This window comes from Drosophila arizonae, chromosome 3 (genome assembly GCF_054131065.1).
Source record: "Drosophila arizonae isolate 15081-1271.41 chromosome 3, UAZ_ARI_1.0, whole genome shotgun sequence".
NCBI lineage: Eukaryota > Metazoa > Arthropoda > Insecta > Diptera > Drosophilidae > Drosophila > Drosophila arizonae.
The window spans coordinates 29,996,204-30,010,572 of record NC_142923.1 but is presented as its reverse complement, the minus strand read 5'-3'; the positions used below and the strand labels follow the sequence as shown (position 1 = coordinate 30,010,572).

The 14,369-nt window shown below is 39.0% G+C and overlaps 2 protein-coding genes across 4 annotated transcripts; one reads left to right on the top strand and one right to left on the bottom strand.

Moving 5' to 3' along the window:
- Positions 1-7: 7 nt before the first annotated feature.
- Positions 8-7,031, bottom strand: Su(dx) (WW domain containing E3 ubiquitin protein ligase suppressor of deltex). Of its 3 annotated transcripts, none has more exons than XM_089464935.1 (6): positions 6,828-7,031; positions 3,848-4,152; positions 3,644-3,786; positions 1,535-3,576; positions 1,265-1,463; positions 8-1,207 (listed from the first exon to the last, which is right to left on the bottom strand). In XM_089464935.1, the coding sequence occupies exons 2-6, from the start codon at positions 4,077-4,079 to the stop codon at positions 938-940; spliced, it is 2,886 nt and encodes a 961-aa protein (XP_089321061.1). In that variant the 5' UTR covers positions 4,080-4,152; positions 6,828-7,031; the 3' UTR covers positions 8-937. The 3 variants fall into 3 exon arrangements, with proteins under 3 accessions (XP_089321061.1, XP_089321062.1, XP_017859128.1); XM_089464936.1 differs by lacking the exon at positions 6,828-7,031 and adding an exon at positions 5,812-6,093; XM_018003639.2 differs by lacking the exon at positions 6,828-7,031 and adding an exon at positions 5,851-6,093.
- A 42-nt stretch (positions 7,032-7,073) lies between these two features.
- Positions 7,074-11,625, top strand: LOC108611156 (uncharacterized). Its single transcript, XM_018003638.2, has 2 exons — positions 7,074-7,247; positions 7,562-11,625. The coding sequence occupies exons 1-2, from the start codon at positions 7,190-7,192 to the stop codon at positions 10,768-10,770; spliced, it is 3,267 nt and encodes a 1,088-aa protein (XP_017859127.1). The 5' UTR covers positions 7,074-7,189; the 3' UTR covers positions 10,771-11,625.
- The last annotated feature ends 2,744 nt before the right edge of the window (positions 11,626-14,369 follow it).

The following is a 14,369-nucleotide window of genomic DNA, read 5'->3' as shown; positions in this document are numbered from 1 at the left end:
TTGCTGATTCGCATATCACTAAATAATTTTGCATTTATTTTATATAATACAGTACATGTTGCATTAAACTAATTCAATATTATATATAATGCGTTCATATAATCATATAATTTATAAACTTTATGCGACTTTTTCACATAACTTTTTTTCACAAAACAGCACATCAACATTTGAATGCTGATCTTTCGAAGTTCTTAATTCACATCGCCTTCAATTTTGGTAACAACAATTATTGCTATTTTATGTATTTAGATTAAAGTATGTCGTTACGATTTTTGAAATATAACATTTTTTTTTCTACGTTAAGAGTACTCGTGATATTTTGTTCTCTTAACTTTAGAGTTTCTCTGTGCTGGTATATGATAAATAATTGCTTTACAGTTAAAACCCTTCAAGTGTGCAGCACTTCATAATATTAAACTGATGGCCAAATAAATACTTGTTTCATTTATGACAACAGCATTTAAAATATTTACAACTTTATATAAAACTATAAAAGAACATAAAACTTCACATACCGCGTTTATTACTCAACTTGCTATTTATATATTTTGTTTTATTATATATTTGTGGACCGTTTGAATGACTAACAAGTTTAAAATTTCGCTTCTCTAAAAACTCTCTACAATGCTCATTCTTTTTGGGGTAGCCGCACCGGTATGTGTATGAATGTTTTTTATTAATAATGAATAGAGCATATGACCAAAACTTAACATGGAGTGCAAAGATTGAGCCAAATAACTATGCAAAATACGCTTGAATAGGATGCATTTCACGAAAAAAAAAATCTGAACATAGTGCCTACATTATAGTTATACATACGTATATGCAAATAGGTATTTCATAATAACAGTAACTATTAACATAGCGGACGACAACGGGACGCTCAATTAGAATTAAACATTAATCAACAAACTGACCACAAATCGACTACCACTCATTCCTGGCAGAAGCCCTCAGTCTCCTCAATGGCAAAGGTCAATTTTTCCACCAGTTGATCGTAGCTTTTATAAGGTGGCAAATCCAGGCGGTTGAAGCAAGTATGCGAGCGTGGTAACCAGGTTTCTTTGCCCACCTTTTCGATGCAAAACCTCTGCGGACCATTCGAGCCCATCAGCTCCGCGAAGCCACCGACTGGAACGCGACATGTGCCCGTTACAAACTGCAAAAGACGGGCGCGCTTCTCATTGTCCGTTTCACGTACAAACTTAAGGGAAATAAAACATTATTATATATACAACATTGATAAGTTAAGCAATCTCACCTGCCAAAACCAGACCACTTGTTTGGAATTTCGATTATAATGTCTGTATATTGTGTTGCGTTGCCAGTCTTCAACATCCACGTCCTGCATACCGCATAGTATAAGTTCTAGCTCGCGTTCGTCAAAGTACTTCAGCCACTCGAGAGGCACAACTTCGTTAAAGCCCTCAAGGAACGTCTTGGTTTGCTGTTCAATACCACTACAAAAATTTAATGAATATAATAAAGTGCACAAAGTTTTAAGAAAATCTAAATTGGATCAAATATTTACCGGGTCATACGCCACTCGGTCATAAGTGTTATGTACTCCTCCTTATTCTCCTCTGTAACTCGCTCCTTCTCGCCATTTTCTTTTAGTTCGTGGTGAATTATTTGACCCAGAACTTCAAAGTCCACGCTGAACCACAGCTCAAGACCACATTCGTCAATATTATTGTCTCGCACCCAAATGAGCGAGTTATAGAATTCGGGATCAATGGTCTCAATGTCCTTGATGGTCAGCTTTTTGTTTAGCATTCGCTTGTAGAAGGGCATTGTGAAGCCACTGTAGATGAATCGTCCATGATACAATGCCATGGCAATAAAACGTCCAATAAACTTGAAGTACTGCAAGTGGTCCGGATTCACATAGGATGCAGGATTAATTTGTAGACTATAGTTATTCTTGTTTGCGTACTCGAACAAACAGTACATGGGATTTAACACCTCGTGCGACAGCAGAAAGAACCACTCGCGTGATACGCCGCCATAGTCCAGGCCCTCTTCCCCACGGAAGATAATGTACAGTCGGCGACGTAGTTCATAGGCGGGTAAGCGCATAATTTGATGATATGAGTCTTCGAATAGCGTCTGCCGTGTAACAGTGATCTTGATATGCGAGGGCAAGGCATTGCTCTGGCAGAGATACCGGAACTGGGATAGCTTCCAGCGGAAGCTGCGTTCGTAAGCACGCGGAACACCATAGACGCCTTTGGCACCCTTTGGCGCGCCTGGGCGGGGATCCTCAAAAGTCGTCCGCCTCGTATTGTGATCAACAAAAAATCGCTCGCCAGCCGCCGTGTAGCGTATTTCCCAACCTGGTGGAAGTGGACCCTCATTGATTAGGCTGACCTCCTGTCCCTGGGTACGTGGATCCTCCCATTGGGTAGTGCGGTTCTTGTGATTCACAAAGTAGACTCTATTGTCAGATTGCACTTTTTTTTCCCAGCCATCCGGCAAAGGACCCAGCGCATCTTCGTCATCTTGAGTCACCTGCGCTGTCACAGCCGTAGGTTGCTGCTGCTGCTGAGAGTAGAGGAACCGCTGATTACCCTGCGCTACCACATGAGCGCGCTGGCCCTGCCAGTGCTGGAAGTGCATTAAGCGTTCGCTGTTCGGCCGTTGCCATGTAGTCTTACGCGTATTGTGGTCCACATAATAAACTCGACCCCGCACATCCTTTCTTATTTCCCAGCCGGGCGGCAGCGGCGTCGGCTTTTCCCAGTACGTAGAGCGTGTGTTGTGATCAACGTAATATCGCCGTCCGTACTGATCCAATCGTATTTCCCAGCCTGCAGGTAATAGCTCATCTTCCGCCGGCTGCGTTTGCAGCTGCGTATCTGCACCATTGCTCACAGGTAGTCCAGCGCCGCATACGGCTTGATCCGGCGCGCCACCTAGCATGTAGTTTGCCTGCCCTCCATTTTCGATCGACCCGTTTACGTAAAGTGGACTCTGAGTAACTGGACGTTGTTGCACCGGTACAGGTGCCGGTGGTTGCTGTGGGTACGGCGCTGTTTGTGGCACTGCTGCTGCTGCGGTGCCATTACTCATTCGCAGTGGTTGCTGAGGTTGTGCCACCTGCTGTTGTTGCTGTTGCTCCCATACTGGCGGTGCAGCTGAGCGTCGCTGTTCCTGGGTCACACCATTGGATAGTGGTGAGCGGGTAGCCGCCGGCGGCTCCGCATTATTGGAGCGAAGACGCATGCGAGCGCGCACACCTCCATAAATCATACAGCTGCGGCCCGCAGCTGCAGCATCGCTCACCACAGGATTAATCGCCTGGACGGCATTGCCATTTTGCTGCAACTGGCCCACCTTGCTCATGTCTAGTTTAAGGCCATTAAGAATCGCCACCAGTTCTCCACTTTTAGTTTGTCGATTGTCGGATTTGGAGGTGACAAACAGATCTATTGTCAGTTCGAGGTACTCGCAGCGCCCGTTATAGTGGTGCAATATGTGGCCTAATTGAATGACACGCTCTCCCAGCATTGCATCTTTGCGAAAGCTCGAATGGTCCAGAACCTTGAAGTGCAGCGTTGAATTGGGCGTGATCTGAGCAAATCGAACAATAATTATATCAATTAAAAAGGGGATAAACCATACATTGTAAGTAACTTACTAGCACTGTAAACTCCTCATTCCATTTGGGCAGATAGCTGTTCTTTACTAAATCTGTCTTACGCTTGCTCTTGCTGTCTATTAACAGTTCCACGTAGGGATTCGGTTTGAGAAAACCATTATTGCGCAGCGAGGCTTCCTCAACTGTAAAATCAAAACAGAATATCAAAAAAATTTTATGATTTCGAACTTATTGTATACTTACTTGTCACGCTTAATTGATAATATCCTTGATTACTGCTCCCAGTACCGTTGCTTCCACCACCTCCATTCGCAGTCCCACTTGCACCAGCTACTGCCACTGCTGCTGTAGATGCAGATGTTCCCGGTAGGTTTGGATTACTGCCGGCGATGTTAGTTACAGTTTGTGTAGCGTCGAGACTGTCGTTGCCAGCACGAGAAGCTGCACCTGCTGCCTGACCATTTCCATCAGCCATTTAAATGCTGCTCCTAGCTGCTTGCTAGTCTTCACGCCTATTAATCCTGCCCAGCTGCTCCTTGCCGTTTGGACTGTTGGGAAATCAAGAAAAGTTTTATATCCGATAGCTACAGCTAAGAATTAAATCTTCACAAGGATTTTAAAGATATAATGAAATTTTTTTTAAGACTGACAAAACTATAACAGACACCACATCTTAGTCGATTAATATTAGTTTAAAGCGACCTATTTGCAATGGACTCAGCGCTATGTATTAGTAAATTGATTAGATTTTGCTCTGTCTTATAGCTTTATTATCATTATTTTTTTTATGCCGATACCTTGTTAAATCAAAAAAGTTTTATTATTCAGAAACTTTTTGTTTCAATCTGTTCGAACTTCGAAGCTACAGAAAAAAAAGAACGACTCTAAGAAAGAAACAAAGAGAACTTATAGCTACTTTTACTGATTAGTACTATATATTTATCTTAGTTGACATATATATATAAGCATACATACAAATATATACATGCACATATCATCGACATGCAGACTACATTCTAACGATTTTCAAGCCATAGGTGTACATATGGGGTTTATAGAATAATTTTGATAGCACGCACTTTATGAGTACAACCACTACCACTTGCCACTTGTCTGAATGAGTTGTATAATCGTGACAATGAGTCACAAACGAAAAGTACGCAGGTAGTACAATCCACAATATATACAAATTTGATCTATGCATATATATTTATTAATTTTTATGTCATTAATGATAAAGCACTCTATTTTTTTTATTATCGCAGTCAATATTCTCTATAATGGGTTACTTATTGTTTGTCAATTGTTTAAAATATTAAGTAATAAACTATAAACCTAAATATTCATTTGATTATTTTTATTTAATAGGGGAAAAAGTGGTATGACCATAAATTACAATTGTATGGAATACAAGATCAATAAATTGCTTATTTTCTAATGTCAAATCGAGTGCAAAAACAATTAAGTATGTATTAGCAACCAGTATATAGAAAGGCCGAAATAAAAAGTTACTGTTGTTATCGTGTAAGTATGTATGCACTTGTTAGTGCATGTGTGTGTGTGCTTGGTGTATTTTTTATTAATGTGTGCGAGTGTGTGTGTTTGTATATATACTGATATGATGAGGGCAAGCTAAGATTATGGGCAAAAGGAAACTTAAATAGCTATGTAATCAACGAATCGAGACAACAGCTGCGTGAACCATATGCACAAGCGGTAATATAGTTAATGTATACATACGTATTTAAATTTGTATAAATCTATTAAAGGGATATGCGAAATAAATAACTAAGAATGCATTCAATATATACATATATACGTATGCAAACACAAACACAAAGGTCAGTTGGGTGCTGAGATTATTGTGGGGTATGCATTGACACACCTGAAGCTTATGTGCTCACGAACAAACATATTGGTTTACCTATGATACACCCGCACACAGCAAACCATTCACCAGTACTAATGTACGCTTACGCATGTAATGCACAACAGTTCTACATATGTAACCGTTTACTGCTATGTATGTGTTTGTGCATTTACATATGTATGGGTATGTGTGCCACTGTTTGTTTGTAAATGAGGCAAAGGTCGCGGCAAGGCGGAAACTTAATTCCTGCGTCAAGCCGTTTTCTTGGAAAAATTAACAAAATATAATGAGTCGCATTTTTAATGCACACAAGTGATTTTCCAATAATGTGTCTCACCTATTTCGATAACTCTGAAACTCGAAGTATTTCGCTTACCTCCTGATCTTGTTTTCCTACAATTTATGCACTATCAGCCAAAATATTTATTTATATACGATTTTACAAGAAACGAACAATAATACGCAAGCTATTTGAAATAATTTATAAAATGTGCGAAGCACTTGATAGTATAATACAGCTTAACATTTTGTATTTTATTGTTGGTGTTACTTAAATTACAGAATCAATGCATTGGCAAAAAAATTAGTTTTCGTTTCGATTAAGAGCTACCAGCTGTGGGATATATAAAAATACTAAAATTAGGTATACTGAAATACCATTAAAATGAGCAGTATATTTTTGTAAAGTGAAATACAGAAACTGTTATTTCCTTTATTAAATGCAACAAAACGATACACATGCATTTCGAATTTTCTTTTGTGCTAAAATTATTGTCTTAAGACAAATATTTATTTTATATAGACAAAACAAACATCCAAGTAAACATATAGGTATTTTTTAGGATATTTTCTGTTTTTAGTGTTTATATTTAGTACTTTTAGCTTAGGGGCATAAAGCAACAAGCAATTAATAAATTTTTGTTATTTATAACAATGATAATTTCTGTATGAATACGTCTTCAGCATGTATACATCATAGTAAATAACAGGGCTTATTTATTTAATTAAATATTATTCTTTCTGAAAATCGTATCTCAACAATCGATAAGCGAGTTTTTTAATACTGCGCATATCGATTACTGATGCAACATTTCTCCGTTAAAGATTAAAAATGTGGAACATAAATTTTTTAAAATTAAAATAAATTCAGTTATTATTAATTGTGTACGAGTAGGTCCATTTAATTAAAATATACATTACTACACGAAGTTCATTCGATTTACTTTTCTATTGAATTCCATATGATTAGTATATTAATTAACAGCATATATTCCAAATGCAGTTTTGAAACTATATTTTAAAATATATAAACTATATGTCAATCATGATAAAAGTGAATTTACTTTTACTTACCCTCGTCTAAACTGTATTTGAGTGCACAGTCAAATTTATTAATATAAGCAATTAATACCTTCTATTTTGTTTACTCGTCGCTTTATACCAATGATGAGGTGTAAACAAATTTTCTTTGAGCTTGTATCACGCTTTGCTCTATATTCAGGTCTCGCTTTAACTCACATTTCTCCGAGACGCGATGTCTGAGCGCTAGCTTCGACAGCACAAAGAGAAAATTATTAAAATTTAACATGCCACGATTCGTGGAAGTTCAGCCATTCGTATCGCGCACTTTGTCTATAACGGAAGCTTAATTGGCGAGCTGGAATTTGGTCATCTCTAAAAAAATAAGCTTATTAAAGGACATTCATACCAACGATATGCATGGACTTCTAATATATTTGTGTCTTTTAACCAGCCTATTTTACTTTTCGGAAGGTACTATAAGGCTTAACGAGTCATAAGTGATTTGTGAACAAAATACAGATATAATTTGAAAAATACAAATTTATTTATTAAGTTGTAAACTGGCTAGATGTATAAACATAAAAATAAACTGTTGAGATTCAAAGTGTGCTTGATATATTAAAAATTGATCAACCTGATTTTCGAAGTGATTTGGATGTTTTGTTCATAAAATAAAGTTGATTCTGTGCATAAGTTTAGAAATTATTATGTGTACTTAATATTTGCATAATTTTTCCTCTTTTTCTTCCTATATGTTGTCCCGTCGCTTGTGGTTGGTGTTTTAGGTAAACCATGTCCCGAAAAGAGCCGTCGCCATAAGACACGCTGTGATGCTTACTACAAATGCCGCGACTTGCCCTCGAACTCTCACGTCTGGATACCCATCAAGTGTAAAGAGGGACTTGTCTATGAGCATAGTGTGGGCAGCTGTGTGCTGCCCGCCGAGGATTGGGAGTGCCTAACTCCTAATGAACTGAATAATGCAACCAACAAGCTGTCAGTCATGGGAAGCAAAGATGCCGACATTATTATAGTCAATACTGATGATGAATCGGGTGTTTTACTCAAGGAGTCGCCACAGTCACATGATGATAATGTGGAGATTGTTCTGGATGCTTCCTTAAGCAGTGAGGAGCAGAGTGCTCAACCTTTCAAGCCTGCACAGGAAAGTACTGAGTATGAAAGCTCCTCAAGCAACACATTCGATTCCAGTGGCGATGGCGAACTTGTCGACTTGGATAGCCAAGTGCAGCTAGAAAATCGAGAGGGAGCGGTCAATATAAGTTACCCTACATCCGCTGTGGACCTAGAACCAATGACATTAAATAAGCATCCAAGCTCTTCAATAGATCCTACTCTTAAAGCGCATTTGCAGCGTCTGTCGCAGCTGATTGATGGACTGCAGCAAACCTATCAGAAGACAGACAAGCCCCAAACAGAAATGCGACCAGATCAGTTGAATGCTTTTTTGGCGCATTTTGATTTAAAAAACCGTTACGACATGTTCAATCCTTCGGGAGAAAGCCACACAGAAACCGCAACTCCTGCGCCACCTACCACACATACGACGCCTATGACACCAACAATGCCAATGGAGGTTTCGGCTAGCACCATGGCTGCACCAACAATTCCACTGCCGAAGCCAACGGCTAATAAGACCCGTTTACAAGAGCATTTAACGAAACATCGAATGCAGCCGGAAACCAAGCTGATGCTTTCAAATGCCCAGCCGTTTTCCTCGTACGGCCAGGGCTATGCAAACTCTCAAATTGTGGTGAATCGTCCAGAGGGATCAGTTACATTTACACTCCCTCAATACGGTTCCAGCGAAGAGCACAGTCACAAGTATGCTCAACCTCAGAGTCATGAGTACATGGGCGACCATGAGCCCAAGGTATCAGAGGAAACATTGAAAACGGTGCTGGAACTGTCCAAGCAGATGATTTCCGCTCAGAATATGCCAAAAGTTATTCCGAATCCAGCATATAACGGCGCTTTTTATGCCCAGCCAATCTTACAGCCTATCATACTGACAAACCATAATAATCCATTCCAGCAGTACTTCTCGATGCAAGACTATGAGCCTCATTCGCCGCCAAGGTCGCATTACATGCATCATAAGAAGCCGAGTGGATACAACAAAAAGCAGTCGCAGCCTAGCACTACGATCATTCACAATAATGTTATACCCGTACATCTGGCTAGCACAAGCTCTGGCGAAAAGGAAGTACTTGATACATATGGCAACAGCTTGGGTGTCTATCCAAGCAGTAACAACAAGAACAACCAAAATCAACAAATGGAGAGCAACAACTATCTCAACAAATTTATGGCTATAATGACAACTCCACGACCGAATTCCAGCTCCAGCTCCATATCGGGGATGTCCGTGACGACAATGAGCAGCCAGTATACGGGTCAATACGCGGCTCCTTACGCTAGCGAATTTGTACAGACAACACCCCGCCCCTTCGAGCATCAGCCATCGGCATCCACCGTATCATCCTACTATACGCCTAGTCCGCATCTCAATGAGAATAATGCACATCGCGTATTTAATGCGGAAAGTTATCCGACGTCTATGTCCGTCGACTTGAACATACCGCGCCCCATGGACAGTCACAATCTATTTCCGATGCATCTTAAGCCAGATCAAGTAAAAATCCGACCTAATTCCCAAAAAATCGAAAGCATGGAATTAGATGCTGATGAAGCGAGTAATATTAACTATGTCAACAACCATGCGAATGCCAACCACCTGCACACGAACAACTACAACAACAACAACAACAACCAGAACAGCAACAATTACAACAGCAACCAGAACAACAATCGACAAAATGGGCCCCATGTACTGACCTACAGCAGTGGCAACTCAGCGGATATATTGGGCATGAACAATCAATTAGCACCTGGCTCATATGTGGAGCAGAGCTTTGCGATGAATGAGCAACACCGACCTGACTACAATCCAGCCTACATGCCCAATCCGCCAGCGACTATGAGTAGTGTATATAACGAGCCAGTGCGCAACAGCATGTACCCATCTCCAATAAGCTCTGCTAATAGCATTCAGGTTTTGCCTGGGAAGACCAAATATCCGTCTGCACTGAATCAGCTCGTGAACTTTAATGGCAACTTCATCAGTTTGGATGTGTTTCAGAAGTCGATACTGCCATTAATGACACAATCGCCGTCGGCGTTATCCAACCTTGGCAAGGTGGAGGTGATTACATGTCAGGCCGGAGTACGCCAACCCAATCAGACGGACTGCACTCGTTACTTTGTGTGTAGTAAGAAGGACGGCAAAGTCCTGTCATACTCCTGCCCACCCTACACAGGCTTCAATAAGCAGACTCGCATCTGTGATGCAGTAACTTATGCCCAGTGCGGCACTGTCCAAGTGCTCAATGGCTATTCTATCGAGGAGAACAAGCGACTGCAGATTGAGGCGCTTAAGATTCTGAGCGAAGCCAAGCGACGACAAGAGGCCACGCTTAAGAGCCAGAGCATTGCTAATCTTCTGCAACAATATAGCAGCATGCCGGAACCTAGTGCCCCTGCTGTCTCATCCAGCATGGAGCACAGTCTTCTGGACTCCTACATTCTCAGTTTGCCTGAGCTAACTACCACGGCGCGCCCAACGTCTGTCATTCTTACTCTGCCTGATATCAGCAATAGCAATAGCAATGACAACGTCAATATCAACACTAATAGCAATACTAACATTAACAGTAACAGCAACAATAACAGTAACAGTAACAGTAACAGTAACAGTAACAATAACAGCAACAGCAATGGATCGGTGAAGAAGCGCAAATATTATTGCAGGGAGGGCGATAAGATACCTGATCAGACCTCCATCAGCAGCTATTTCGTTTGCTACAAGACCGCCCAGGGTCAGATGAAAGGTCACAAGATGACCTGTTCGAAGGGGTTGCTTTTCTGTCCGCGCACGCTGATGTGCACTCTCGCCAGCAAATGCTCCGGCTAGTTGGCTAGCAACGAAGCTAAATAGAGTTATAAGTTATTTATTTTACACTTAAGCTATGATTCCTATATTAAACCAATAACAGTAACATTGACACCGCAACAGATGGTTTTTGTTTCATATACATGTGTACATTTACTTACAGCGCAGTTCAAGAGGTCATTGTGAAAGTAATCTTTTTCTTTGTATTCTACCTGTCAAGCATGTCAGAATTTCTCTCATGACACTCGCAGTGCTGTTTAATACCAGTTCTTAAATAGCGCAAACGACCTTCTTATAAAACTCGACTTACTCGAGGCCTGGAAGTATACATATGCGTATACACAAATACGAAATTCCGAAAAAATAACATGATACCCTTCCAATGAGTACAACCATTTTATTCAAGAAGAGTACTAAGTTTTGGGCACATCAAATGAACAACTGTTTAAAAAAGACAACCACTTAGCAGATGGCAGAGATCCGTGAGGATAAGAGCGAGGATTAGTTTTAGATAAGTGCTCGACACACTTGTCAGGGTATCTGCAAACCGGGCACTCTCGGTCTGAGCACTCTTACTTGTTTTCCTTGTTTAAATGTGTGCCAGGGCACTTTCTGTAGCTATGACATGGCGGCTACTTGCTATGGGTAGGAAGTTTCACTATTTTATTGTGCTAATAATTTTAAATGGCTGGCTTTTGTTGTTTGAAACTATTTTAACATGTATTATAAGTTTATGGATTCAAAGTAAATGAAAAGTAAGAAAAATCTAGATTTCCATACAGTGTGTATAGAGTGTATTTTTAATAGCGAATTTTTTACGCAACTGAAAACTGCTCGGAAATCAGTACTAAATTCAATCCATCGACTTATACTATTTGAAGCATGATTACATAAGAAAAAAATGATTTAATTTAATAGCTTCTTGTTAAATATATTATTATTATTATATTATATATAATTATATTGAGAGCTTATTGTTTTAAGGAACCTTTCTATACGAATAAAGAATTAAAAAGTTGAATATAGCAAGAGCATCAGGAGGTATGAAATCTATGAAAATTGCTTAATCGATTGAAAAAAAAATTATTTGAAGCATGATTACATAAGAAAAAAATGATTTAATTTAATAGCTTCTTGTTAATTATATTATTATTATTATATTATATATAATTATATTGAGAGCTTATTGTTTTAAGGAACCTTTCTATACGAATAAAGAATTAAAAAGTTGAATATAGCAAGAGCATCAGGAGGTATGAAATCTATGAAAATTGCATAATCGATTGAAAAAAAATAAAAAATAATAATAATAATAACCAATATAAGATTTCAAATATAATTTATCTAACTAAAAGTCCGATTGAACTTTATGTGACGGCATTCTTGAAATCTTCGGCCGAAAGCTCACTTTCTCCACTCGTATCTGCATTTGATTGTCTTCCCATAATTAGTATATAATAATTGTCTAAATTGATCTACACACAATAAACTCAGCACGCGCGACAGCGTATTTTAGAAATTTCTTTCTCCCGTTTAATTTGTCACTCACGCATCCTCATTTAAAACAAGTAAGAAAGCTCTAGTCGAGACTGCTCGACTACGAGATCCCCTGAACCCTTGGAGCAATAGATATTTCAATAATTTTTCGCGACTTTCAGCTTCCACAAGAAACACGCACACACACACAGGAACGTACGCACACACAGGAATACATACACACACACGCATACAGACACACATACACACATACACACGCATACTCACACAAACGCATACACACACACACATACACACACACATACACAAACGCATACACACATACACACACAAGCATCCACGCATAAACACGCATGGGCTGCAGTGTGCGGTTACTATGAGAACTTAATTGTTTAATAACTTTTTTTATGGACGTACGATCTTCATGAAACTTTCAGATTATGATTACAACATGGATATGCATGTAATTGCCAAAGCACAAGTCTCTAGTATTTGAAATACGCTTTTTACAAAAGTGAGGGTGAGGGGGTGAATTTAAGGGTGGGGGGTAAATTTTAACAAAAACCGAAATTGTATAAATTGCATATAAGCATACATTAAAAGTTTGGAGACTCTAGCAATAAAGGTGTAGAAGATATAATTTTATAACCGGTTTTCGATCAGGTTTTTTATCGATAAAAAAAGATCGGGATGAGTTATCGATTTTTAATGATAAACTTGATATGCGCGCTGTAATTACGGACATTTTAAAAAAAATTTGAAGTCTCTAGCTCTTATATCTTCTGAAATCGACGCGTTCATACATACGGACAGACGGACAGACGGACGGACGGACAGACGGACAGACAGACGGACAGGGCCAAATCAACTCAGCTCGTCGCCCTGATCAAGAATATATATACTTTGTGGGGTCTGCCACGCCTCCTTTTGCCTGTTACATACATTTCAACAAAACCATTATACCCTGATTTCCCATTGAAAATGGGTTCAGGGTATAAAAATGTTCGCTTTGTGCCAGCAAAAAAAAAAAGTGAACAAAGATGCTGGAGAACTGTCTGGCTATTGCCTTCGACTGCACTTACATCGCATAGCAGGTGAAATTGTATTCATATGCGATTAAAAAGGGATTTATTAACAAGTATGAGATATTAGATCAGTGAACTGGACGAAGGCCAACAAGAATAAGCGCGCACACTTCTGCCGTGTTGATGATATTAGGGCTCCGGGGTAAACACCTATGCACGACAATTCATATGGACCAACACAACTCATTTTTGCTAACGGGCATGTTTTAACCGTAAACTCACAAATAAATTGCTTCAGGTTTTGGGACGAATAGGGGAAAGCCTTAAGATAGCGCTAATTTGTATGGTTTCAAGAATATTTTACAACTTTACATTTAGTTTTTCATGCAATACGGCGTGGCTGTTGATCGTCATCTGTGGAGTTGACCGCAATGTTTTTGCTTGTTATATAAATTTTAAGTTTTCATGCATGCAGACAAATTTAATTTCCATTGGGTTCAGGGTGTAAAAACTATAGCAATTAACGAATAACGACAAGAGACTTTAGCAAGTGCAAAAGGCAATTCAGGTAATTGCAGCTAACATAAGCAAAGCTGATGAAAGTGTTTTTACACGACTGGATGAGTTTTTTGCCTTCTCATTATTCATTCATATTTTCATATAGCTATGTATATCTAACCTGTTCCCGGCATTTTTAATTAAAAGAAAGTCCAATGGGATTTCTAGCTGAGGATATACCCTAAATTCGAAAATTGTGAATTGTTCAAAATCCAAGCTAAAGTATCGGATATTAACGATTTTTATACGAGTTGTAGTACTTATGGTATACTATATATTGTACAAATATAATTTCAAGTCCCACATCTCTACAATAGAAAGGCACATAGTTATTATAGTATAGTCGATAGCGTCCGACTTGAACATTCATAAATAGTAGGAGTTGATTGGGTTTCAAATAGCCATCGTAGTTGTATTTAACTGTATAAATTATAGTATTTCGAATAAAATGTTCAATTTATTCTTCAAATCACATTAGAAGAGATCTTTACTTGCAAATAAAAAATAACCACTTTAAGAACTACAGTTGAAGTCTATTAC

What these genes read in the sequence shown, in the direction of transcription:
- LOC108611156 (XM_018003638.2), top strand. Translation starts at nt 7,190, where the DNA reads ATGCATGGACTTCTAATATATTTGTGTCTTTTAACCAGCCTATTTTAC. An exon ending in CCTATTTTACTTTTCGGAAG is followed by an intron (nt 7,248 to 7,561) that starts GTACTATAAGGC and finishes TTGGTGTTTTAG; the next exon opens with GTAAACCATGTCCCGAAAAG.